Raw genomic sequence first — 27,824 nt, 5'->3', positions numbered from 1 at the left:
TAAGGTTCACAGATTTCTAACAGAATGACAGAATATTTTGTTCTTCCTTCCTTTCAATTAAGTTGCTGTCACTGGCTATGCTTCTCATAAATGGATTCTCTAGAATCAAGTGATTCCTTTCAAAACTGTGGCCTCTCCTGCTGGCAAATCGTATCTGAATTAATGTCAGTTCTGCTCAAGTGACTCCATATTCACTCCATTCTACACAATGTCATAGTCAATATACTACGCTAAAGACCCCAAATAATTTCTCAATAGCCTGAAAGAGTCGCTGTATCGTTCTTTAAAACTTCAGATAAAACATAAGATAATGAAATAAACCCAAGAAAAGATATTTTAAACACCTTCTTTATATCAGAGATTGTTCTAGGCCTAAGGGGCTGCAATGATGTCACTATTGAACTCTCAAGGAGTTTACAATCTAATATAAGCAGACTAATGTCCATCAACAGAGGAATGGATAAAGAAGATATGGTATCTATACAAAATGGAATATTACTCAGCCATGAAAAAGAACAAATGAATGCCATTTGTAGCAACATGGACGGACCTAGAGATTATCATACTAAGTGAAGGAAGTCAGAGGAAGACAAATATCACATGATATCACTTATATGGGGACTCTAATAAATATGATACGAAAGAACATTTTTTTACTAAAACACAAACTCACAGATTCCAAAATCAAACTTATGTTTACCAAAGGAGAAATTTGGGGGGGGAGGGATAAATTATGAGTTTGATATTAACATACACATATTACTATATATAAAATAAATAATATCTAGATAGATATAAATATAGATAGATATCAATAAGTATGTATACCATAGGGAAATGTACTCAATATTCTATAATAACTTATATGAAAAAAGAACCTGAAAAAGAATGGATGTATGTATAACTGATTCATTTTGATGTATACTTAAAATTAACAACATTATAATTCAACTATACTCCAATAAAATTTTTTAAAAAGAAGACTATGTAGGGAGTTCCCATCATGGCTCAGTGGTTAATGAATCCGACTAGGAACCTTGAGGTTGTGTGTTCGATCCCTGGTCTCTCTCAGTGGGTTAAGGATCCGGCATTGCTGTGAGCTGTGGTGTAGGTTGCAGACGTGGCTCGGATCCCGCGTTGTTGTGGCTGTGGTGTAGGCCATTGGCTACAGCTCCGATTAGACGCCTAGCCTGGGAACCTCCATATGCCGCAGGAGCAGCCCTTGAAAAGAAAAAAGAAAAAAAAAAAAAAAACTATGTATAAACAAATACATAGTAGGCAGTAGGACATAAGAGACATACTAGGAAAATAAATGAATTCTGAAAAGGATACAGTTGACTTAGAACTTGAAGCATTAAAAGATTCAGATAATAAAAAAAATAGTTGAGGACAGAGTTTAGATAGGAAATTTGCTGAAACTGGAGGAAATTGGGTCCTTACCAATATGGTAAATTACCTAGTAGAGCAGATATTCAGGGGTGTTTAACACCAAGAATTTTAATTATCTTTCAAATATTTTACTTTAAATAATTGACTTTAGACTACTTTTCTACATTTTTCATTATTATTAAGCTTCATCAAGATAAGACAGCATGACCAAAATATACCTTATTTTGTGTAATACGTGAAAAATGGATAAAGCTAACTTTAAATGTATTTATTTCTTCATCAAATTTCAGAGCATTTTTGTTCTTTATGGATTCATGTTAATTTTTCCATTTCTCAGGTATTTTAAAATCCCAATGTGTTCTGATCAACCATAGAGCATTTTGGAATTATCAGACCCCTTGATTAATTTAAAAACTAGAATTTAAGTGAAAATGTAATTGGCAATAAAATTAAAAGATTCTTATTATGATAATCAGCTAACTTCTATTGAACCCTGAATTTCAAGTCTCTGCTAAGCACTGAAGTTTGTTTAAATTCATTCAGAAGATTGAGCATCTGAAGCAAAAATTATCTATAGTCTAAATGATCTTTGAAAATAAGCATACCATAAAATTCCTTTTTTTCAGTAAACCTAACACAACCCTGAAAGAGATCGCTATTCTTAGTGAGAGATTGAGATGCCATAATCACCTGAGTTAGAAGCCACGTTGGGTAAAAAAAAAAAAAAAAAATGTAATTGTCGCAGTTTTTCCCTGAGCGGGTATGGCTGATGCCACCCATGTTTAATTAGGACACTGCTGCAGTGGTTGTCAAAGATAAGCATGCATCAGAATCCTTCGGAAAGTTTGCTCAACTAGATTGCACAATTCTACCCTCAGTCAATCTAGTAACACTTGAGAATTGGCATTTCCAAAAAGTTATCAGTAATGCTGATACTGCTGGTCCAGGGAACGTGTGTGTGTGTGTGTGTGTGTGTGTGTGTGTGTGTGTGTAAGACATCCATGTCTGTGTGCATCTTTCAACCAACTGCATTCTCTCAGTCCTTTGTTAGTTATTCTGTAGTGTATAGAGCCCCTTCTGCCCTACAGAGCTGTGCTGTGCAAAGCTGGCAAAACCAGTTCTCAGCTGCTGGGAATGCCTTAAATGCTGAGGTCAAGCTGTCAATAGAATAATACTGTCTGGGTGTATTTAATGTCAGGAAGATAGATATAAAAGTGGCATTTTTCCATAAGCTCCTTTGTTCAACTTTAATAATAGAAATTCTGTTAACCTTGGAGCCCTTATTAAAAAGCAAGGAAGTGAGGAAATCCCTATTGCTAACTAAAGTCATTTTGCATATTTATTGCTCTCCCTTTTAATTTGTGAGGCATGTCAGACTCTACTGAAATCTATTCTCTATGTGCTAGATCTTTGGTTTTGACTCTTCCACATGTTACATTAGCTGTAGATGCCTGATGTGATTTTAGTAGCAGCGTACTTTCATTTGTAGAAACTATGAAAATGTTTGAAAAAGAGTTTGCTCTCATTCTGTCATTCCTTGCTTAACTTTCTCATTTTTTTCCTGAACTTGTCTATAATCTATTTTCAGAGTCCAAAATTTTTTTTAACATGCTTTTTTTCACTACACCAAAATGAAAATCATAAGTATACTTACTTCACTATTAAAAAATAAATGCTGTATTTTGGGGATCTAGCAATGCATTCAGTCTTAGAACTGTTCTGTTTAATTCAAAATTATCCTTTGCACAATCATATCCCTGAAAAAGAGAGATAACCCTGAAAAATGATAATATAATGCAAATAAGCTGGGGTTGGAGAGTGTGAAAATATTGAAATTTGGAAATGTGGGAACTAGTGGACAACCAAGAAGATTCCTGCCTTGTCATCATCAGGCTTTGGGGCTGATTATGGGGGGAAAGAGGATGTCCAGAGTAGGACAAGGAAAGAACTGAGAGATTTGGGTGCTACAGACTAAAATGTGCCAAATTCACAGTTTCATCATATGATCTACTTTCTTTTGTCGTCTAACTTGGGAGGACCTAAAATAAAGTATAAGCATACCTGCTGTCTAGCACAGGGAACTCTACCCAGTATTCTGTGATAATCTGTGTGGGAAAAGAATCTGAAAAGGGATGGATGTGTGTACATATATAACTGAATTACTTTGTTGTACAGCAGAAATTATCACAACATTGTCAATCAACTGTACTTCAATAAAACTTTATGTAAAAATATGTAAAATTTTAAAAATTTAAATATAAAAATCAAATTACCAATGTCTCTCCCCTTTTATAAGTTTATGGAATGTTATAAAGGACCGTTATATAAAACTCTGTATCTCACTTTAATTGCTATATCTATGGGTTTACTATAGGAAACTGCCTTCGGTGGCATGAATAATCCAAATTTTCTTGCAATGGTTATGTCTGAAGACAATAAATCCTATTCATTCCATAAATATTTATTAAGCAACTTTAATGTGACTAGTGTTAGCTGAAGTTAATACAGTGTTGGGCGCACATCCTTTACTCATCCTGGTGGCTAAAGCACACCAAGAAACAACTCAAAGTAAGAGCATATGTTAACTACGGAAGCAGAAGTTCATGGAGCTGGGATGCAGTGTATCAAGGAGTTCGGATTTCAATCCTTATGTCCGGATGCTCCTGCCAAATTTAAGGAGACCTAATTGAGATTTAAAATTATATGTGGAAAAACTATCAGTCTAATCTACCTATTTTCCCCCTTCGCTACAACTTTCAGAGAAGAAGTGTGTCCTTTTCACCTTGGAAGGGGTTATTTTCCCTTTAGACAGAGGGGTGAAATCTTCAGATCAGAACTAATTGTTCTATGATTGATTAATAGCTTCCCTCCCTTTGCTGCATGCATCTGGGGTGACAAGCATCGTACACACAACGGGAGGTAAGAGAGTCAGTCAATCAGAGGAACAATTAGTTCCAGTTTCTACAATTTATTTGAAGTTTTAGATGAAATTGTCTGAAAAATACTAAGAATGTTAAAGATCAGTGACGAAACCTAAAGAAATACATTTAGATTCAAATTTCAGAGGCAGGTGCTTTCGCCGATACCGCTCTTCTGCAGATGGGCGACGTTAATGCAATAACAATTACAGTTTGGCAGCAATTAATAAATAGGCTGTCAAAACGAGTCAAGTTGTATTTATGGTTTTGGAAGGCTGCTGATTTTAGCTTTGACATGATGTGGCTGAAACGTTCCTGAGGAGCTCAACATTATTAATTAACTTAAAGGATGCAGTTCTGTGAGTCCCCTTCGATGGGTCTTAAGCTGGAAATTTCAGGAACCAATCATTCAGTGCAACCTGGTGTCTCTTCTTTGGGGCCCACCCTTGGTTGAGTTTGTATTCAGAAAAAAAAAAAGCACTACGTAGGAGCATCCTGATACTTATGAGGTTGATGAGAGTACAGTCACGACAACGTGAGTCAACTCGAAGTCATCTGCGTTGATGGGATCCTCACAGAATCCAGATTTCGTTTGTGTTGCAGCATCATGGTGTAAATGAAGGGTGGGGTGGAAACCAGGTGATGGCCCAGCTCTAACTGAACTTAAAGTCGGATCTCATGCAGAATCGTACTGAAGGCGTAGACTGGCAAGAGACGGGTTCCTGTGGCCCGGAGAGTGAGAAAGCAAGAAGAAAGGACTAGAAATGGTCAAGAGCATTTCACCTGAAGAGTGGAACAGGCAAAATGTTTGAAAAATGTATACAAGTTTTCTTTCTCTGAAAGCACGATGTAAGAGGGAGTTTAAAGGCACAATCACACCAAGCTTGAACCGTGGAGTTTAGCCTGTCCTTACCAAAGCTACCACAGAGCAGAATGTAAACCCAGGGTCAGTTTCACACATCTACTCACTTCTCCAGACTTCTGTAAAGGAATAAATAAATAACTGTTGTTTTGTTTTTTTGAGGGCTGCACCCGTGGCATAAGGAGGTTCCCAGGCTAGGGGTCTAATCGGAGCTGTTGCTGCCTGCCTACACCACAGCCATAGCAATGCCAGATCCAAGTCGAATCTGAGACCTACACCACAGCTCATGACAATGCTGGATCCTTCACTCACTGAGCGAGGCCAGGGATTGAACCTGCAACCTCATGGGTCCTAGTCAGATTCACTTCTGCTGTGCCATGACAGGAACTCCAAATGATTGTTTATTATGTGTGCATGTGATAATACTTAAAACCCCACCACGTGCCCTCCTCGCCTTTTACAATGCTTTGCAGTTACTCAAATTCCATCCCTCATAGAAAATTACTATCTTTAAAAAGGTAGCACTGGTACTTTGATGAATAAATACTATCTTGCTTAAAAACTCTCTGATGGATACAAATAGGACAGCTAAGAAATAAGGCAGGCAAAGAAAACCTCACCGTCACCCAGAAAACAGGAAATACGAACGAGAAAATGAATTCTAAATATGAAATCTGTTTCTGGACCTAATCGGGGAAAAAACTCCATCTTATCCGGCACAGGTATGCCTAACCTTTAAATAACAGCCTTGTAGAAATGTGCTACAACATTCTATTTTGTAATTCCAGAAATTAACTGCAAGGTAAAGCAAACTGATATCCCCAGCTCCTTCCTGTGGTGTTTTAGGACTTACATAAACTTTTGTGCTTTAATTAATATTTTTAACCCCTCTAGTTAATGGATAAATAAATTAAGGGGGGGGAATCTATTGATTGTAAGAACAGTGGCAGAAAATTGTTAGAAGTGACCCACAGCTTCCAAAAGGATCTTGTCAATACCGCTTTGCTTTCTTGTTAATATTCTAATTTCAGTTTTATTGTTCTTCATAGAGCAAAATGTTTCACAGTTAATCTCTACGGTATTTTTGTGTCTACGCTCTCTGAAAGACATGGATTTGGCAGTAGTCAAATACGTGAATATAAATTGATTTTATGCAACACAGAGAAAACAAGTATTTTATTGGTATAAATCGTTTACTTGTAGAATTACACTAAAAATTATTTGGAAACAGCATGATCCCTCTCTGGACGGTATTAGAATTTCATGCTTAAATCAAGCTGAGCATTAATGTTATGTGAGGGGTTTTTTTTGGTCGTTTGCAATAGTGTAAATGCCCATGGGTGGAATGGCAGGGGAGTGACGGCGCAGAAGGCAGTTTCGAGAAGCAAGACGTACGTGGGAAAGATGACAGGATGAACGTGTGGGAAGAAATTGCTACAGCTTTTCTCCCTCTCGTTCCCATTCGTAAAGAAAACTACTTAAATTGAAGGACTTCAGGCCTTCCCTTTCCATCTGGTGGATAAAAGCAGAAGACTCAGGCCTCAGTTACAAATCACACATGCAGTCGAGGAAATGCCCCCACATGATGGAGGCAGGTGAAAAGAAGAGGGAAGGCTGTGTGAGTCTTTGGGACCCCAAACCTCAGACCCCGACGTTCTGAGAGCGACTTCCGGGCTTCCCTCCCTGGGGAAGCACGTGTCATCTTCAGCCAGCAGGGCCAAGGGAGAAGTCTCCCGACCGTGTGGACTCCCGCAGAGGGACCGCAGCTCTGATCCCTTCAGGATCAGGCCTTCCTTCCCTCATATGGGGGGCGGGGTGCTTTGTCGTTCAGACCTCTCTTCCATCAGTTTCTACAAAGTGCCATCAGGAATCAGCTGACTTTCCTCCTAACCCCCTCTGCAAAACGCTGGCTGGCGTCTCCACTTGTTAGCATGAACACTGGCGTGATTGTGCAGCCGCTTGTTCTCTCTCTCAACACGGAAGGCTCTGGAGCCGTTTTCCGTCTACCAGCTGCCTTTTGTCTTTCCTGTCAGCATTTTGCAATGAAAAAGCTTCAGTGGCAGAGTGTGCCTACTACTGTGTGGGATTCATCATCGCTCAGGATTTGACGCGGGCCCTTGTTCTTACTGTTCAAATGCCCTACCCCTCTCCTCACCTCACTTCTCTCCTGAACTGGACCTGATCTGATCTAAGATGCAGAACTCAGGAACGCATCCAGGGCCTACACATGACACCCGAGAAAAATGAAAACCATGGGCACAGTCCCCTAACTGGGTCTAAGTGTCTGTGTTTCACTCCCTCACACCAGAGAAACGCAGTGTTTGTTTATCCAAATATTGTAAATATTAACCCTAAACACTATCGGATTTCTACCATATTATGGTAGGGACTGAGACATTATGCCAAAGACTATAAATACAAATATGAATGAGACCCTCTTCCAAACTCAAAGGCTGGTGAGAAAAACAGACACATAAGCACATAATCATGGCATAATTCTAGAAATGTAATAAGCATGCATTGAAGTCCTTATCTCATCCCTTTTATTTACATGTTGAAGAAATGGTGTCATGTTCTCATCACAGCTATAGACAGGACTTCGGTTCCTGGTGGCTTATTAATGAGAGAGATGATTTATGCTTCCTTCCAAGAGCTACTGAAATGGTTGAAAAGATATAAAAGAAAGGGGTGAAGCACATAAAACTCTGGGCAACATGAAAGTGCCTTAACAAATCAGAAATTGAGACACTTCCAAAGGACAGAAAACCTCTTACAATAATTGATCAAGACACCGGAGCTGAGAAAACCGCCATCCAGAATTGCTTGGTGAAAATGCACTGCAGAGAGAGGCACCCGCGTCCCCAGCTGGCCCTGGATCTGTTCACAGATTGATCAAGGACATTTGCCTGGAGAGTAACTGCAGTGGAGTCATTTATTAGCAGTTGCCTCTTCACAGCTGGCGGCTGGCTCCAGTTTACACAGAGGTAATAAGCCCCATTCTGAGCGCCCACTGAGTCATGTGGGGGGGAGTCTGGGAAGGATTCAGGACCAAAAGAGAAGCAGAGCAGCTACTCTGAATCGCAGAAGGATGTAAGAAGAAGAGGAGTAGCCCCTCTGTCAGAAAGAATCGTGGTTTACTCCCAGAGCAATGCCTTCCTCACCTGGATAATGGAGGTCATTCCTAGCCGGCCTGCTGCCACCTGCTGCCACGGGCCCGGGCATCCCTAAGAGAAGCCTGCTCATCACTACACTGCAGCCAGGTACACTGAGCTTTCAGTCACCCCTTCCATTCAGAGGAGAAGCTAACTGGAGAAAGAGACTTGCCTAATTTAGGAGAACTCCATAACAGTCCCCAGCTTTAATCAATACAAGATTCAAACACAGGCCTTCTGGCTTTAGAGCCCAGGCTTTTACCATGTATTGGCCCAGTCCACCTAACTTAGTAGCAGAAACGGCCCCCACCCCACCTATGCCATACTTCCATTCACTGAAGGGAATTCTTTAATGATTCAGACAAATATTTCACTGGTGAAACAGCTACCTATACAAACATTGAAAAGGCAAAAAAAGAAAAAAAAAAAAGAAAAAATCAAGGAACTGTAATTTGGAACCAGAGCATTACCACATGGATCAGCCTTCATTCCCTGGTGTCATCCTTAGGTCTCTTTCTGGCTCTTTCTGATTCGCAGAGCTCATTCATTTCTGAAGCCGCAGGATCTCTAGTAGCCTCATGGTTTTTAGGCTTAAGTTCTGTAGCCATATTGGAAGTGCGAGTGCTAGAAAAGAGTGATGTATGAAGTTGGGGCTTCTAAGCAGATGCCTACCTCTCAGAGTCCCAAGAAGCCTTACCAGAGCCACAGAGCTGCAGAAATTCTAGCCAGTCTGATATAGAATCCTGAAAAATTTCCTGAGTAGCAGCAATCCTTTTATTTAAAATTTGACAAATCTGAAATATATATTTAGATCCTACTCCATAGAGAAAGATGAACAATTTCTACAAAAAAAAAAAATTTTTTTTCATTTCTGTCTGAGTCTGATGTTGCTGTGGGAGCAGAGGGTGGTAAGGTAGAGAGGTAGGAAAATGTGGCCATATTCCAGGACATGGCCTTCAAAGTAATAGATGCAGAAAATGATTTTGAATGTTTTCTTTTGGTATGACTCACACTAACCAATTCACAGGAGACTGATGTATAAACCAGAATGCCAGTATTGTTTTGGGACTAGACATGACATCTCTTACCCGTGCATTCTTTCCTAAGAGAGAAATCTCCATGCAAATAATACGACATTAACCTTCATGAATCAGAGCAGGAAAAGCTCCTTGCATCTAGGTCTATACTAGGGATGTATCTGTTACAGGGACAAGATATTATCCTATGGTCATCATCATAAACGTTGCTTTTAAAACAATTATTATCAACGACCATCTTGAGTGCTGCTCTGTGCTTATTCACATATTAGCTAATTTCATAATAAATGTATAAGTTGTATGTTGTTATACTTTTTAACAGATGGGGGAACCCTGGCTTAGAGTGCAAGTCATAAGCTCTTGTTTTTATAGCTAAGACGAGACAAGAGTCAGAACTGAGTTCTCTCTCAAGCTGGCCACCCTCGTGGTCAGCAAGGGCCTCTTGTAACTGTACCACTTAACTTGTGAAAGTCTCCGCTACTCTTGATGGATTTTCTTATTTTTTTTTACACCCCAGTTCCTACATTTCACTATGATTATTTTCCCTTTAGGTAAGTTACTTTTTCACTTTTGCATCTTTTAAAGTTCCTAGAAGAACTATATTTTACCTGTTCTTTCTACTTCTAGCCTTAAAAATTCTATGATTTGAAGTTGCTATTGTAAAATTCCTTCTCATATTGCAGTTTTACTTTATAATTCTTCTCCATTAATTTTAGTGGTGCCCCTGCCAGCATTCCTGCTTTTTCTTTTTTTTTTTTTTTATTTGTTAGGCACAAAACTTTTATACCATCTCTTAGTTTGGAGGGTGGGGGTAGTGGTGGTTGTAGCTGATTTTGTCTTTGATTGCAAAAGTCCCTGAGAAATTTCTAAAAACAAAATCTCCAGTAAAAAAAAGTGAATGATATTAAGTCCTATCACCTTTTTGATTCTCTCTTTCACCATCTGTAATACTGGGTACCTCTAGGTTGATTGAAATCAACACTCATATTTTATTCATGCTATTAGTATACTTTTTTCTTAGAGAAATGTTAGTTTATCTTTAAAATGATATTCAGCAATGAATCAGTGATAGTGTGCCCTCACTCTGAAAGGTCTCCTTAGTCAGTCGGGTACTGAGATTCAGCTATTGCTGTGTTACCTGTTTTAAGGAAAAGCAGCTGCATATCAATGGTATGGAAGGAAAAAAAAAGAAAAACTTTGACTAAATATAAGTATTTTCTCCCCGCAAAAGTATCATAGCTTATAGGTGGAGGAAGGTTGTCAATCTTCCCTGCCTCTGTTGCTTCCCAGTAAGTAGATGAATATTAAAACGTTGTGGTCACATGGCATTCTGAGATGGAAAGTCATCCAGCAACTTTCAAAAAGAAAATTGGGTATGCTCAGTACTTTAGATCTCTTTTCAGTTTTCTTTCAGTATGTCATAATATCAAATTATTAATACATTTGGGGAAAAGCCTAAAGAGATAAGACTGCCTATAGAGTGACTTTATTTGGATGAGATTATAGTGTCTGTAATTACCAACTCTGCAACGAAAAGGCAATTGGACTCCATACAGTGCTGTCAGTAAGCCAACATGACTGTTTATGATGCAAATGAGAGGGTATTTACAGATCATGCTTCTCAACGCAAACTATTACACTGAACTCTTTCTTTGAAGACCTAAGATGCAAACTGCAACATATTCATCTGTCTTTTTATTGAACCACTCAACTGGAACTGGCATTAAATCCAACGGTTGGCCAAATGAAAGTTTTTTTAAAAGCTTAAGATAATGACCTTTATCAAAGTCTCATTTTTCACAGTCATGCTTAAATGGAGCTGAGGAGAGCAAAAAGGAGAGGAGCCTGCTAAGAAATGCTTGGAGACTATGCCACGTGGTAAACAAGTATCTTGTTCAGTTCTGAGCCCCTGGATTTCTTTCCAAAGGGCTTCGAGTCAATTAAGGCACAGTTGTCCAGTGTCCTCTCACGCACACACTTTGATTAATGATGGACACATGGAAAGGTAGAACGTTCAATTTGAATATGATGTACAAAGTTAGGACCTTACCTAAAACATGTAAATCTTCTAAATTAGGTAGAGCCAATCACAAAAACCAATTTTCTGGTATTTCAAATCAACTCAACATGTATTCATCTAGCACTTTAGGCAGTGGCCTTCACCACCACTCACAGGATGTAGGGAAGATTCAGCCTGTGCTGAAGGACAGAAAATGTAATGAGCATCTCTTAGACTCATTGAGAATCAAAACCTGGAGGTCAAATGTACACACAGGTATTAGCAGGCAACCAAACTGGAGTAGCAAAGTAGAAAATAAGCCTACAGAAAAAAGTTTATTTTTGTTACTGTGGAGATCATATTATAAAGTATTCACATACGCTAGCGCTTTTTTTACTTTTTTTTTTTTAATTTTCAGGACCACACCCACAGCATATGGATGTCCCCAGGCTAGGGGTTGAATCAGAGCTGTAGCCGCTGGCTTACACTACAGCCACAGCAACGCCAGATCCGAGCCGTGTCTGTGACCTACGCCCCAGCTTACAGCAATGCAGCATCCTTAACCCACTGACCGAGGTCAGGGATCAAACCTGCCTCCTCGTGGATACTAGTCAAATTTGTTTCCCCTGAGCCACGATGGGAACTCCCATATATGCTCGCTTTTGCCTGCAACACTAAATGCCACACAAGATTAAACCCTGAGGAAAATGTTTTATCTCCCATTGCGAGAAGTTTCAAGGTATGATTGCTGTAGAGCTAAACACTATCAGCAGCAAACCAGCACGAGGGTCCTGATTGCTTTTTTTTTTTTCTAATTTTATTTTATTTATTTTTTCCACTGTACAGCATGGGGACCCAGTTACATTTACATGCATACATTTTTTCCCTCCCTTTGTTCTGCTGCAATAGAAGTATCTAGACATAGTTGTCAAAGCTACACAGCAGGATCTCATTGTAAATCCATTAACTTTCAGCTCTGTTTTCCCTAAAACAGAGGCCTTCTTCACTAGATCCCCCCGTGATCGCAACACAGTTATAGGAAGTTCTAGGTGCTGCACAGAAATACAACACCAGCCAGCAGAGGAGAAATTTCTTCCGGTATAACGTCTTTAAGCGTTAGACCACCTTTCCCAGTCATCACCCAGCAGACTTCCTCCCCTACCACAACGGGCCCAGACTGAATCGTGTGCCGTTGCATAAACCAACCATCAGGAAAAAGCGTGGGATGTCCATGACTGACAGAGACTAGTAAGATTTACCCATGCGTAGGGAAGGCGGAGTAGCAGCTGCCTCAAAAAATGCAGCTTATCTTGTATCAAAAGAAAAGAATAGCTCTTAGATAAGCAACCGACCTATGGTCCTGTTTATTATTATTTTGTAAAGAGTGTATATTGTTCTTGTCCCCAAATTAATTCATCCACACAACAGAAGGTCGAATTAAGGAAGAATCAGCCAAATCACTGGTTACACTTCATATTTGATATATTTGGCATATAAACTTAGCTTTCACACCCAGCTACACTCAGATATTTAAATCCCAGTGGTTTTCTAGCTGTGTTCTTTCAGTTTAGTCTCATAATCATTTTTACTGAGCATATATCTCATTGGATATGTATGTACCCCCATGCATATAGATAGTAAATGAACTACTTAAAATTTACCTAAAGCACCTAGTATCATGTCGGGCACACTGTAGGCACAGAATTTATTTATTCATTCAACATGTATTTATTCATTTATTAACGAAGCAGAAGTCCATGGGCCCAGGAGCCAACCTGTGTCCATCCAAATCCGCCTCCAACGCTTAGTAGCTGTGCAACCTTTGATGAGTTTTCCCATCTATGATAGAGAGATAATAATGCCTGACTCATGGCGTTGGTTTTGTGAACATTAAATTAGCTTCTACATTTAAAGCTCTTATAAAAATGTCTAATAGTTAATTAAGGCTTATCAAGTGTTGGGTATTTTTATTGATGGATATACTCTTTTTAACTGTAGACTGTAGAATTTTCCATCATATTTACTACAATCCGAACTGTGTACAAATCGATTTTAAAGTTTTGCTTCGCTGCGTGACCAAACAATGACAGTTTGCACACAGTTTGATAAAAGAGCACTTTGAGTCACAAGCTTAGATTTTCTCTCAAGTGCCTGCAGCTCAGAAACAGCAAGCGTTCAGAGCTGGGTTTCATCAGAGCCATGGAGAATGGGAATCCCACATGATTATTCTGTTGCTGCTACAGAAACATTTTGAGAGCCAACTGGCTTGATCCAGCTAACCTGTATCTCTTCCAACACTGCCAAAAGCATATAGTTTTATCTTATTGTACAAAGTTACAAAACAGTAACTTCAATTAATATTGTACACAATGAGCATTGTTGATAAAAACTATAACAAATTGATCCATGCAAGATTTCTTTCTGTCCCTAGGTTTTTCATGTCTACTCTTTTTTGTCAAAAAAGACTTTGACCCTTACAATACCATTTTTAAAACACTTCAAAATGCACTTGAAATCTTTATAATGCATTTGAAAAAGCTATTTGCTCCCTTTTCTTGACCATGACCCTGCCATTCCCAGCAAAATCTTGAGAGGCCCTTTAAATCTGTAGAAGTTCTCCATTAGTCAGGGGTACCTTGAAAATAAATGACACTTTTTGAAAGCACAATGGTAGAGAAATGGATGTACAGTAAATGGTTGTTAAACAATATTAAATTTGTGAATTTATCATTAAATGCTTTTAGAAACATCTCTGCTGTCTCAAGTTTCCAAGATTTCTTTCACGGTGGGAGGTGGGACATGTTCAGTTTGTATAAGAACTCCTGATTTTTTCTATCATCACAGTAATTCATTACTTGGGTTTTGACTTGGGTATATCTTCTTTCCATTCTTTTAGTCTCTGTATTATAGGCCTAAGGGGGGAAATAATGTAGCGATGAATATAGTTTTCATCTGGCTCATAGATTCATTTTTATTTTAGCTAGTTCTTCTGAAATCTATGTTGGCTATAATTGCTGAATATAATGATGGTGATTGATCTTCTGGGAATGAGAATCCCAGCTTGTTTAAAATTTTATACAGTTTATTGCTTTATAATACATTATTTGTAAACAATGTTCATGCTTTCTCTTCATTCTTTAGGCAATGTCTTTCTGAGATTTCTTTTCAGTAGATTTCCTACTTTAGCAAACAATTAAGTATAAGATGCCCCATTATTTTATATACTGCTCAGTAAAAATGTTGCCAATTAAACTATGTCAACAATGGTTTCATATCCACTTGATTTGTATTTTGTACTCATTGAAAGATCTTTGACTTAGGTTTTATGTCACTTTTGTGCATACAAAAGAGGAAAATAAAAGCAAAAGAGATTAATAAATTCCCAAGATTTCTAAATCTGTTTTTAACTCAGAGTTGAGGGTGCCATCTGTCTTATACACCAATTTCCTTTGTGCCATCAGGCATACTTGATAGAGTAGTTCTTTAAATATTGTTTTGTTAATGCTTCTAAAATCGTCCAAGCTAATTGACTCTCATTCTGCTTCTTCTGAGTGTGTAAGTGTATGATAGAAAGCTTCAGGTCATAACCAGGGTTTAGATCCCTTCCTCAAATGGCCTTTAAACGATTTGTTACTGGAATGTCTGGGAGTAAGAAGAAAGTTGGGTGTGCACAGGCCTGGCTGACAGGGATTGTAAAATGCCATAGATTATGAGGTAAATCCTCATTTCAGAGATGTAAAAACATGGGGAAATGTATTATGGAAAACAATGTATTCACAGTTGAATGTTTTAATCACTCAACTATGAGTTAGTCTCCATGTCATTTTTCGAACCAGTAATAGGGACCCCACATCCCCCTACATTCTTTTACTCCTCCACACGTCTAGTTATGAATGCAGAGCAGACTTGGTAATACAATTCACCCCCTCTGGCTATAAGTTCAGATATTCCAGAAACAACTAAGCCTAGTAAACCTACACAGCAGATTTTACTTCTCATTATGCTTTCTCGATTACCAAGTACAGATACTCAGGTTACTGTCAGTATTAGTATTTGCAGGATATTATGTGAAACACAGAACTGAAAACCAAGGCAAAGGAAGCAGACAGCCAGAGGAAGGGGGCTGCACTGTGGTCAGAGACATGAGTCCTGGGATCAGCTACATTTGGAAGCCTGGCTTAACTGTTTATTACCTCTGTAACAATGAGCCTGTTTCTTCTCTTCTCTGTGCTTCCTTTTCTTTAGGGTACTTCATAGTTTGAATTCCTGAAGGAGAGAATCTTACTGGCCTCACCCATCTTTTCATGCTAAACAGCATCAATGGTCTCAGGCCAGTATCTAAGTGAATTAAGTACTCATTCCACTGTGATCGTGGCTGTAGAGGGGGTGACCATGCAATCTACATAGATTCTGCTCCATCATTAAAACCTGTCAGCGGGACCATTTCAGCGGAAAGCAGCTAAGGATGGGCAAGGACAGGGATTCACATCTTGAGTTCATCTCCCACCCACCATCTGCAAGACCCTGAGCCAGCTGTGTCTCTTCAGGGGAAAAAAAAAAAAAAAAAAAGTTTAAAAAATTAAATAGATGTAAAGATTTTTAACAAGTTGGAACACCTTGGAAATAAACCTTAGTAATAACGATGCTTTTTGACATAGGATATTCTTATTTTTAAACAATGAAAATTAGAGCAAGATGGGAAAATAACTAAATTCTTATTATAACCAGTGTTCTTCTACCCTTAAGGAAGATGAATCTTGAGGAACTGCTTTTGATTGTCTTGGGGAGACAGGAATGGAAGGGCATAAACACTGGAGAATCTGAAAAACTAAATTATAAATTTCCTATCTTCATAAAGAGAGGAAATAATTCACATTAAAAATAGGAAAACTGGACGGTGGTGAGCCAATTCCGTCTAGTAGGACTAGCTGGCCATTTCGAAGTTTCTCCTCTGGTTTTATTCGGCTCTTTGGAGCCCTTAACATCTCTCTCTTTACTTCTTTTGGACCCAAATTTCCTAATTCCTAGTCCTACTTGCAGCTTCTTATTCATGCTTCGCCATCTGCTTCCTAGCAATCAGAGTAGTGTTTCCAGTTGTCTAACTATGTCAAGAAGGTAACTTTGGGTTGTAATTTATGGCTACTGATGTATAAGAAATGCCATCTCAGGGCCTATTTGAGTCTCCATAATGCCAGGAAGAGACAGCCAGGAGAAATCAGGTGCTGTATTGATGGTGTGGACTGGCTTCTTTTTCTCCTTTCCTCTGACTCCACACAAAGCCTAAACTCAGTAGACACTCACCACAGGCATCGGATACCCAGCACATACTACATGAGACCTAACAAGAAATCAGTATGGCTTTCCACCTTGGAGGAAAACAACAAACTCAGAATAAAAAGACAGAACTAAGGAGAGCAGGCGTATGTCATTTGGAGAGGAGAGAAAGAAAGGACAGCAAGACTGGAGAAGCAAAGCCAACACGGCTGTAGGAGGCTGCAGAGGCAGGTGTACAAGAAGGGAGAGGGAATACATAATAGCACCTTCCATTTTTGTCTATTGTTTTAGGGCCACACTCACAGCATATGGAGGTTCCCAAGCTCAGGTAGAATCAGAGGCGTAGCCACTGGCCTACACCCCAACCACAGCAACGCCAGATCCAAGCCCCATCTGCAACCTTCACCACAGCTCATGGCAATGCCAGATCCTTAACTCACTGAGCGAGGCCAGGGATGGATAATAGTCAAATTTGTTTGCACTGAGCCACGACAGAGACTGCCATCTAGAGAGCACGGATCAGGAGATTACGGTGATGGTTTTTAGGGGTATCTCCAAATTCATCAACTTATCTACATTAAATGTGTACAGCTTATGGTATGTCAGTCAGACCTCAAACCTTCAATGAGAGTGTCTTAGGAAAGGCAGCTGGCCGGTGTTCACACCTCCTCCTCCTCACATTTTCCCAAAGACACCTTCAGCATGACATCCTCTTCAGTGTCGGCACTGTGGCATTTGTAGGGGAGGAATGCTGATTTCTTTTCTCAAAGCAAAGCTAAGCAACCCCACTTATATTCACTTTGCAGAGGCATCTATGAGACAACCCTGCTCTTAGGCGAAATTCTCCCTGCATCTCGTAGGAGACTTTTGTGATGAGATAAATGGGTAAAATCTGGCAGTACCCAGATCTATTTTGAACAAATAGATTGAAGAAAAACAGCCCAGGAGCCTGTATGTTTTATGGTTTCGTGAAGGTAGGCTATGCTTCCATTTGCTCCAAGGTCTGAAAAAGCACCTTTCATCTCTTGCCATTTTGTTGGGACTGTCACCAGAAGTCTGCTTTCTCCCACCATGACAGGGACCAAACAGTCTCTGGCTTTCCTCTTACTTCCTGCAAGTGAACGTATCTAAACTGGAGAGAAACTGCTCCTCAAGCTTGACATTCAGACATTTGCGAGTTGTAGGGGAGTTTAATAATGCTGCTAGAGTTCACTCACTGCCTAAGGATCCTTGGGTTTGGGAGGAATTTAAATGAAATATTTGACAGTGGTTTTTTATTTTTTTCCAAAAATCTTTCAGCGTGGGTGTCCTAGGTTGGATTCCCTGGGGAGCTGCCCTGAGTCTGAGGGAGCTTCCTGGGACTGCTTTTGAGTCAGGGAGTGAAGAAAGCAGCTGAAGACAAAGGAAGTGGCTGAACTGAGCGAGATGTCAGTCTTCAGCTGATCTTACAGGGCCCTTCAGAGACGAACCAAATGAAGGCACACCCTCTACACCAGCATCCCAGGGAAAACAGGTGTCACCTGGGCAAGGCAGTGCCTTTAGCCAAAGGCAGCATCTTAGGAGAGACTCGGCTGTGGGCTGTCTGCAAGACACTTGCTAAGACTGAGGACCTCATTCCTGAAAGGGAGGATGGGACAAATAGGGCCTCTTCTGAGGGTTTCACCTACACTTAGAGAAGGTCATTGGAGAGTCTGATGGAGTAAACTCACTACGTTCTGTCCTCCACCCTGAATATACATTCTGACACATCCCGGGATGGCTCCTGGACCTTGCTCATAATTTCTGAAAGAATAACCTTCAGTTTCAGTCATTTCTGCAATAAAATAATGCTTAGTAAAAATGTATTTCTCAATATGTCTTTGACCTTCTCCTGTTTGCTCTTTAATTTTGCCTGCTACTATTATAAAATACAATACTGAAATAGTGCTTTCAACAAAAATCATTATGTTTATGTAGTATAGTAGACTATCACACTATATAATCTGAGAAATCCGTATCAATTTATAGACCTATAAGTAGATATAATTAAAGTCCTACTAAGTAGAATACATGTAAGGGACAGAGGGAAGTTGTCATGGCAACCAAAATCCTGATTTTCCTCATTTTATACCACAAATGTATTAACCTTTATGATGCCTTAAAATTTTTTCTGCATTATATTTTAACCAGTGGCTAATTTGTATATTGTGTTTACTGAATACGTAGTTGAATCGCTCTTTCTCTGCGGTTTAGCTTTTTACATTACGTTGTAATATAGTTTTTGAAAACTCTATCAGGAAATAGGAAATAAGGCTCTTTCTTCAAGGTACAGTTTTCTCAAGAGCAAAACAGTTTTAAAGGGTTTTTTTCTAATGTGTAATTTAAAATAATTCAAGTTCATAATATATTGACACTGTCAACATATGAGGAAAAAAAAGTGAATATTATCACAAGGTTAACATTTTTAAGTGTATCTTTCCAACCTCTTTCAATAAAAAAATATCTCATTTAGACAAATGGAACGTATTTTATATACTGTTTCATAATTTACATTTTCATCTAAAAATTTAATGTGTCCAGGTTTGTAAAAATTCACGTTATGGTCATTTTAATACCATTTTATGCACTACCATAAGAAGTCTCTCTGTTAAGTAGTTGCTGGTCTTCCAATACTGTAAATATGTTACTATAAGCCATCTTATAGTAAATTAATTACTTATTATGAATTCCTAGAATAAGAATGAGTGTTTTTGGAGTCCCCATCATGGCTCAATGGAAACGCATCTGACTGGTACCCATGAGGCTGCATGTTCCATCCCCGGCCTCACCCAGGGGGTGAAGGACCGCTGTTGCCGTAAGCTGCGATGCGGGTCACAGAGGCGGCTTGGAGCCTGCGTTGCTGAGGCTGTGGCATAGGCCAGCAGCTGCAGCTCCAGTTCGACCTCTAGCCTAGGAACCTCCATATGCCATGGGTGTGGCCCTAGAAAGAAAAATAAAGAATCAAAGAAGTAGCACAAAAAAAAAAAAGAACGAGTGCTTCTACAGCTTTTAATATGTTCTTTTGGCCTAATAAAGTATTTTTCTAAGCTTTGGTCTCTCCCAAATGCCAAGTGTTTTGTATCCTCACTTCCTATCTATATTCAGCCATATTTACAATGAATATATATTAACTTTCGATTCTTTGACTCTTTGTGGACTCAGTGCGTTTTTGATCAGGAGGAGGGCTTTGTATTTCTTTCTTCAAGAATTGCTTGCTCATGTTCTTTTTACTAAGCTTTCCTCTTCCAGGAGGGAACTTTTCTCTTCAATGGCATCTCTCTTGGCATATTCCCAGGATGCTCAATTCCACTTTAACAAACTAAATGATACACCTCTCAAATAATCAGTCTCGTTCCTGTTAGTAAGCTGATTTGTGTTTTACATTTACCAGTAAACCAGCTCAGTGGAAAATCATAACTCTCTCTCCAGCACAGGTTTAATGGCTTCGTCGTACTTAGCTGTTGTTATGGGAGTGGACTAGTGGAAGGACCTTGTGGAAAGCTAAGTCTGTGGAGAAAAAACTCACTTCTCCTCCCACAACCCATTTTTTTGGTCTGTAAAATAAGACCAAGCTACTTTTCAGGGTTCTCATGAGAAGGGATGATATTATACTTAAATATCAATGACAACATTTTGGCACATAGGAGCTTATCAATAAATGGCGCCTTTAGTTTTTATTAGCCCTATTTTGTGCCGTTACATCTTAGCATGTCCCTTATTACAGGAGTTTTCCAAACCGTAGGCCTCAAATCAATAATAATGAACTAGAATTTTTCAGTTAAAAAAAACAAACATAGAATGGACTACATCAGACCATTTCACACCCAGTCAGGGAGTTCGTTTATGTGAAATGTGTTCATGTTTAACACGTGAGGAGGAGTGTGTATATGGAACACTATACCAAATGAACGTCTTACTAAGTTTAAAGTCCAAAACGCCCTCAAAAAACAGAATTTTGTTAGATTCTAGTCTCACAGTGTGCAAGTCCCTCTCATACTCTTGGACACCGAGGTTCCAATTCCACCTCCACCAATAATGACTGTGTAACTGTGAACCAGCTGCATCATTTCTGTACGCCTTAGTCTCCCCACCTATGAAATGGGTGATAATTATACTTATCTTGTGGGAGTGGTGTGAAAACTCTGTGATTTCACGTGTCTAAGCCTCTTAGCAGGTCCTCAATAACTGTTGGCTGTTTTTTATCAAGACATGAGTAGAACATACTCTTTTTCTGAGTAAACAAACAATGCTACATTCCGTAAAGTACATAAGAGAATATAAAGTCATTCACATTAGTCAGAACTGAATAATCGGCTAGTTTTTCCGTTTCCAAAATGAGGTTTCTTGATAAGCATCTTATTTCCATAAATATGAATTTTCAAAAGCATGTAACTATTCCGAGTTCTGTTACAAATACCTCCCAAAACATAAAGGAATAAAAATAAATTAAGCAATCAATTAGTCTTTCTTTGTCAGTATATTAGATCCTTAATTGCCCATTACATCTTTGTAATTTGTGACTTTTTTTTAATTTCACAGTGGTATAACTTAGTAAAGAAGAATTGTCTATCTATTTCTTATATAATCATTGAATTTAAAGCATCAGAAATGGTAGGATGTTGTTATTGGCTAGTGAGAGTTACAAGTTTATAGCTTTCACTTTTTTGATGAAACACCTTCTAAGTATACTTCATATCTGAATAGGATCATTTTTGGAAATTACAGAAACAACAACAGGAAAGTACTGAGCAAACTTCAAGTGCCTTTTTTAAATGTTAACTCTGTTGAATAAAAGTCTTATTTTTCCTATAGCCTTTTAGATCACTCAACTCATATGAAGAAATGTTTTATAGTCCAAAATAAACTGGGAAAATATGAAAATATGTAACAACCCAAGTGGCAAAGGGCCTAGACCTCAGCACGCACAGAAGCTATAAACAGCTGTGGACATAAGTTCACTTCTGTCCTCTTTTCTCAGAGTCCACACCTAAATGATATCATACGATGTTTGTCTTTCTTTGTCTATATTCAAAACAGAAACAGAGCCACAGACAGAGGAGACAAATCTATGTTACCCGAGGGGGGAGGAATAAATTAGGATTTGGGGATTATCACATACATACTGCTGTATATAAACTAGATAACCAACCAAGGATCTACGGTACAGCGCCGGGAACTACACTCCGTATTTACAGTAACCTATAAGGGGAAAGACTCTGAAAAAAATAAACATTTATGTACATATAACTGAATCACCTTGCTGTCCACCTGAAACGAATACAACGTTGCGAACCAACTATACCTCAATGTAAAAAACAAAACTGTAGCCACTTGGAGGGAGCAGCAACCTCAAGCTGGTCCCGGCAATGGTGCCCCACTTCCAGAACATGACACAAATTGAGCTGAAATGTGCCTTTAATTTAATGACGACCCTGTTATATTAGCAATTGTATTTAACACAGTTGTTTCCTTTAAATCGCACAGTAAACCGTGGTTCCTTCATATCCTTAACTCTCCTGTGGAGATAAGAACTAATGAGTATCTTATCTGGTGATTCTCAGAGCAGAGGAACAAATTCACCTTTTCGTACGTGCCTACTACTATTTAAGGCACGTGTGTTCCTGTGTGTGACTGTCATCCTGCCGACTCGCATGGAACCTAAGAGTTGAGGTATCATCAATACCCATAGTTCCCCCTAGGTGGTACCAACAGCGCAGACACGACTCCCAGTTTTGCAGGAGGCAAGAGTCAAAGCAAAACAGAATCAGAAAAGTAGCGAAAAGCTTCTGGAAAGTGACCTTAGTTGAAAAAAAGTAAAACTTTTCTACAATCGGAAAAAATCTGAGTCGCCAAATGCTTTTAGGGAGGGAGGGATGAATTAATGGATTGATTTATTGATGAGAGAGATGATCAATAGGAAGAACCAATTTAACTGTCAGACCCTGTGCTAAATCCTTTGTGCAGATTAAAACCTTATGTACTGGTATCATTATTCTTTTACAAATGAAGAAACTCAAGAACAGAGAAGCCCTGAACCCCCATCTGTCTGATTCTGTTCCTTATGATTAAGTTAGCATTGACTGGTGGAAAACTGAGAGGTTCGACAAGAGAGCTGATCTATTAGAAAATAAATATTGATTATCTATGTTTGTGTATTAGCCTCAGCCATTATCTCCTTTCAGGAGAGCCAAACTCTCTAAATTTTATTAGGATTTTTAATAAACCCCATACATCTGAGGTTATTCTAGTTTTAATTGTATTCTCACTAAATGCGTAAGTGGGCATAATTAATCCACAGAAAGTTCGAATGCTGTAACAATCCTTAATCTGTTTGCTGGTTATTTCTATTTCTTTGCAACTCAAAAGGGCTCTATGGGTCCATCAACTTTCCTGATGAGACTGTAAAGCTATATTTATTTATATTTATCTATTTCTGCCCCAAATATATTTATATTTATCTATTTCTGCCCCAAATTATGTCCACTCTCATCAGCACAGCCTGAAATCTGACATCACACAGAAAAATTAAATTCCAAAATGTATTTAGATGAGAGAACATGGCTTCTCTTGCACCCTTTTCAGAAGACAGAGCTTCCTTAGCACTTAGAGTAGTTCACATGTACTAAGAAAGATCTAGGCAGGACAGGTTTCAATTCTCATTTCAAAAATGTGTAAATAAAGAGGTTTAATGCCCTGTCAAACTTCATTTAACTTATTAAATATTTTGGAGATAACTTTTAAAGTAATTGAATAAATTAATTTAATAAAATAATTCAATAATATCATCAAACTAAATAAACTGAAATAACCACACAAGGCAAGTCTCATCATCAGTTCCTCGGTATATATATCGTCAATGATGCCACATTCACAGTGGCTTCAGAAATTCACCCAGCAAGACGGTGAATTATTGATCACAGTATTATCTACAGTAAATGTCAAAAAAATAAATAAATAACTTGGAAGAAACCATGCTGTCAATAAATGAGATTCCAGAACAATTTTCTGTATCACATTCAGGAATCTTACAGTGTCACTGTTATTACAATATTCTTTACAACCTATTTAAAATTTACTAACTTTCTGTACAGAGGCTCATGTTTATTATTCATCAACACTTTCTAGCATAAATATCTGATCTCTTCTTTCCTTGTTGAAAACACGAAGCATTTGGAGTATAGAGCAAGTATGGTGTCAGCGGTCGTTGCATCTACGTTTCAGTAGGATATGGATAAAAAGTTTTATCTACACAGCCAATAAGTGCCTGTATAATTCACTAAGAGGTTTGACAGTTCCTATTATCGTTAGGAGAGAATGTGTTCAGTAACAACGTCTGGCTTTACCTTCCGGGGAAGAATCTTCACTGGGTTCCATAAATATTTCATGACCCAACACAAAGTCATATGCTAATGACAGACTATTTACCCAGTGAGCAGGTGTGCCCGCTGATGTTTTTCATCTCTGGGATAGCTTTGATGTGGGATCAGTTGAGCCTTCTGAATTGTTCTCTTCTGCTTCCCCTCCTCACAGTTGCCTCTGAACCAAAAATGGTGAGCGAGAGTCACCACGAGGCGCTAGCAGCCCCACCGGTCACCACCGTTGCTACAGTTCTACCAAATAACACCACAGAGCCGGCCAGTCCTGGAGAAGGGAAGGAGATGTCTTTTCTAAGCTGAAGGAGAAGTTTATGAATGAGTTGCATAAAATTCCATGTGAGTATGACATATTACTACTCGAGTAAAAGTAAATGGTTGAAAATCAGCCTACCCGTTGGAAAACAAAAGCAGGCCTCCTCCTAGCATTCTCTAAAAGTACATGTGATTTATTGTTGGAATGGTAGGATTTCAAAAGTAAAATGGAATATTCTTGAAGGGGGAATATTCTTCTTTTAAAGTATTTAAATATACTTAATGAATGAAAATCCAGTTTACTAAAATGTATGTTATGTGGGTTCTTTTTTTATCTTCTTCAGTGTCTCTTTTTCCAGAGAATATTCCTGTTTATGGGTTATGCTGTATTTTAATGTATATTTGTGAAATTATTCCATTGCAAAGGTTGTTCCTAAGCAATAGCTAATGTGTACCTTCCCATTTTTTTAAAGAAAAATTTGGTGTTCTTTGATTCATTTGTTAGTATTTCAAAAATCTTTTGCACAATTTTTTCACATTTTCTTTGCTGTCATCAGGAAAAAAAAAATCAATAGTCTGGACCTAAGTTTATGTGCGTGGTCACAGCACCAAGTCCAATCAGTGGCATTTACTTTAAATCTGAAACTACAGGTTGATCTTTTTTTTCTTCAGATTTCAGCATTTACTATGCACTTGCCATCTCTCTAGGCGCTGGGAAAGTAGGCCCTCACAAAACTTGCATTCTAGAGGGGGAAAAGAAGTAATCAATCAATAAGGAAGCATATGTGCAAAGTGCATCTTGAAGTGCTAAGTAATGTAAAGAAAACCAAAGGAGACTAAGTGGGATAGGGACGTGGGTAGAGGGTAAAAGGTCTTTATTTCTTAGGATGACTTAGTTGATTTCCTTTATAAGGAAACCTGGAGGAAGTGGGGAAGAAAGTCCCCAAACTGGTAAAATACAAAGGCCCTTAGGCAAGAATCTGCCTGGAAGAGCGAGGAACTCCTGGTGCCTTCAGGAGAATAAAACAAGGTGAAGAATGGCAGAGGATGAGACTGAGGTTCTATCGTACGGGGCCTTGAGGATTTTTTAAGGAACCTGGATTTTACTTTTATGAGTGAAATAAAATGGAACTTTGGAACATGTTTGAGCAGAGGTATCTCATGACCTGACTTAGACTTTTCTTCAAAATCTCCTGCTATCGTGGCAAAATGTGCTTAGAGGGACAAAGACAGAAATCAGGCTGTTGCAATAATCCAGATAAGAAATTTACAAAATGTGTAAGATACTCTACAAGGACCTTGCGAATCTAAGAGAAAACTGCAAGCCATTAACAACGTGTTGATCTGTCTGTCCACTTTTAACAAATTCAGGTACATCTGAGAGACGCTCTTAGCATAGTTGCCAGTAATTACCCTTCCCAGCATGAAGGTTCATAACCTTGGGAGATGGAGATGGTTCACTAGAGCGAGCCCAGGCTGGGAAGCGCAGGCTTCTCTTCCCTGCCTTGCTGCTGGGCGGATGGGCTGGTTTGGGTACCTTCTGGTACGGCTTGGATGTCGTAACTACAGAGCAAAAACCAAAGCAGCTCTCATGAGGGCAAACTCTTGCTTGAATGTTTTATCAAAATGTTTGCTTTAAAAGCAATGTGTCAGAGGGAAGCAGAGACAGCGATGAACACCACCAAACCAAACGCACATTCTGCCTCGTCTCCAACACCGTTTCCTTCTCTGGAAGAGCAAATAATGAGAAGCAATGGCCACACTGATAATAGTAGGCTAAGCAATGGCCACATTGATAATAGTGGGCTGCATGTCCCTACGTGTCCCTCCGTCTTCTGTCCCCTCTCTGTTAGATCTTGCCCAGTGTCGTCATCTTCATTAGTCTTCCCCAGCCATGCTATTTAAAATTGTAACCCATTCATCCCATCCCATCTTTGCCAGCATTTGCTGTCCTATCCCTCGCTTTATTTCTCACTGTATTACTTAGCACCATCTGAAATGCTATATATTTTATTATCTGCTTTCTAATCGCTCTGGCTCTCTCCAAAATAATGTAAGCTCTATGAGGGCAAGAAACTGGATCTGTTCTATGCATAGTTTTATCCCTGGTGATCCTTGGTATCTGCTCCCCATCTATTTGCTGAGTGAATGAATGCATCAGTGTTGATTTAACCGATACCCTGAACCACTCCTTTCAGATATTTGTGAGGCCTTAAGATGCTGTGCTGAAAAATTAAGGGATATAAAATTCTTAAATTTCTAACAGCAAGATAAGCATCATTTCAGTGCTTGACTGTGTCATCCCTGTTGAAAAAGCAAGTTGTTTCCCTATTTGCAGTGATAGTGCCATCTTTTAGCCATTTCCACGTAGAGCCAGCTGTCACTTCGTAGCTTCCTCCTGCTCATCAACGGGAAAACCATCGGCTGGAAAAAAAATCCGTGCAACTCACCCTCCTTTCTTTTCCCTTCCATGGCTAGTCTTGTTTCATCCCTTCTCCCAAGCCACTGCCCCATTTCTGTGCCTCTGTCTTGGTCATTGGAAATCAGACCATGCACTCAGTATCGCTCCATGGAGATCTGCCTTTGACCAGCAACCTAAAAGAATGGAATGCCAAGCGATCTAGGGGACACCTCTAGAAATACGATGTTTCTAGCTCTCTCCTTGCTTTCATGGGAAGAAACAAATGAAATACCTCGGCTTTTTAAATGGCTTGGTAACTAAGTGTTAGAAAAACTGAACCATAAATACAACCACGCAGTTTTATGATCAATATGTAACTGCGTATTTTACACTCTCATTTTAATCCATCACAATTTTTACTGCCCGTGTAATTGAAATTTCTAACAGGATTTATACACAGGGAGCAACGCTGAAGAGAAATACAGCATATCCCTAAATCACTTGCCTTTAGGAGCATCTGTTATATGAAGGTTATCACTTTTGACTTGGCATAATACAGTGTGACGCCAACGACAGGTAACAAATTCGAATATTAATTGATTTCCGTCTCTGAACTAAATCTTGGCTCTCTGGCAGATGTGTTGTTTTGCAAAATTGATAGCAAACAGCTTTAGTCTGTCACTTGAAATCCCCACTTGGGAGAAGAGAGGTGTCACAGTGGCAAGGAGTGTGCATGTCATTAGCTGGGTAATCTGCACAGTCCAGCTCGGAACGTATTCAAACCAAATTGCCTGATGATATCGTCCAGGCACCGCGGGGCTTAAAATTTTTAAAAATGGAAAAGGAAATGGCAAATGCTGGGCATTTTCATCTTGCAATTCATTCGGCACACTCTTATCTAAATGAAGCAGACAAGGTTTTTCAGAATGTTTCTTTATTTTGCAACTTTGATTTTACTCCGACTAGGGCCATGGTTGGTTTGTAAAGCATGAACTCGTGTCATCCAAATAGCTGCGATTAATGTTTTGATATTAATGAGCTTCTTAAGTCAAGTGCACCCTTCCTTAAGCACAGCAGAAAACTAAATAGCCAGAACTTGACTCTTAGTCTAGAACAAGAGCAAGTGGGCTAAGGGAAGCTACGTAA

At 39.0% G+C, this 27,824-nt stretch overlaps 1 protein-coding gene across 1 annotated transcript in view; it reads left to right on the top strand.

The window, feature by feature from the left end:
- Positions 1 to 27,824, top strand: part of SYT1 (synaptotagmin 1) — a 522,998-nt gene that overhangs the window by 299,823 nt on the left and 195,351 nt on the right. Inside the window, 2 exon segments of the mRNA XM_005652622.3 lie at positions 24,180 to 24,302; positions 24,305 to 24,361. Coding sequence (XP_005652679.2) covers positions 24,197 to 24,302; positions 24,305 to 24,361 — 163 coding nt within the window. The 5' untranslated portion in view covers positions 24,180 to 24,196.

The sequence above is a fragment of the Sus scrofa genome, chromosome 5 (assembly GCF_000003025.6).
Source record: "Sus scrofa isolate TJ Tabasco breed Duroc chromosome 5, Sscrofa11.1, whole genome shotgun sequence".
Classification (NCBI taxonomy): domain Eukaryota; kingdom Metazoa; phylum Chordata; class Mammalia; order Artiodactyla; family Suidae; genus Sus; species Sus scrofa.
This window is presented reverse-complemented; position numbering and strand designations above follow the sequence as displayed.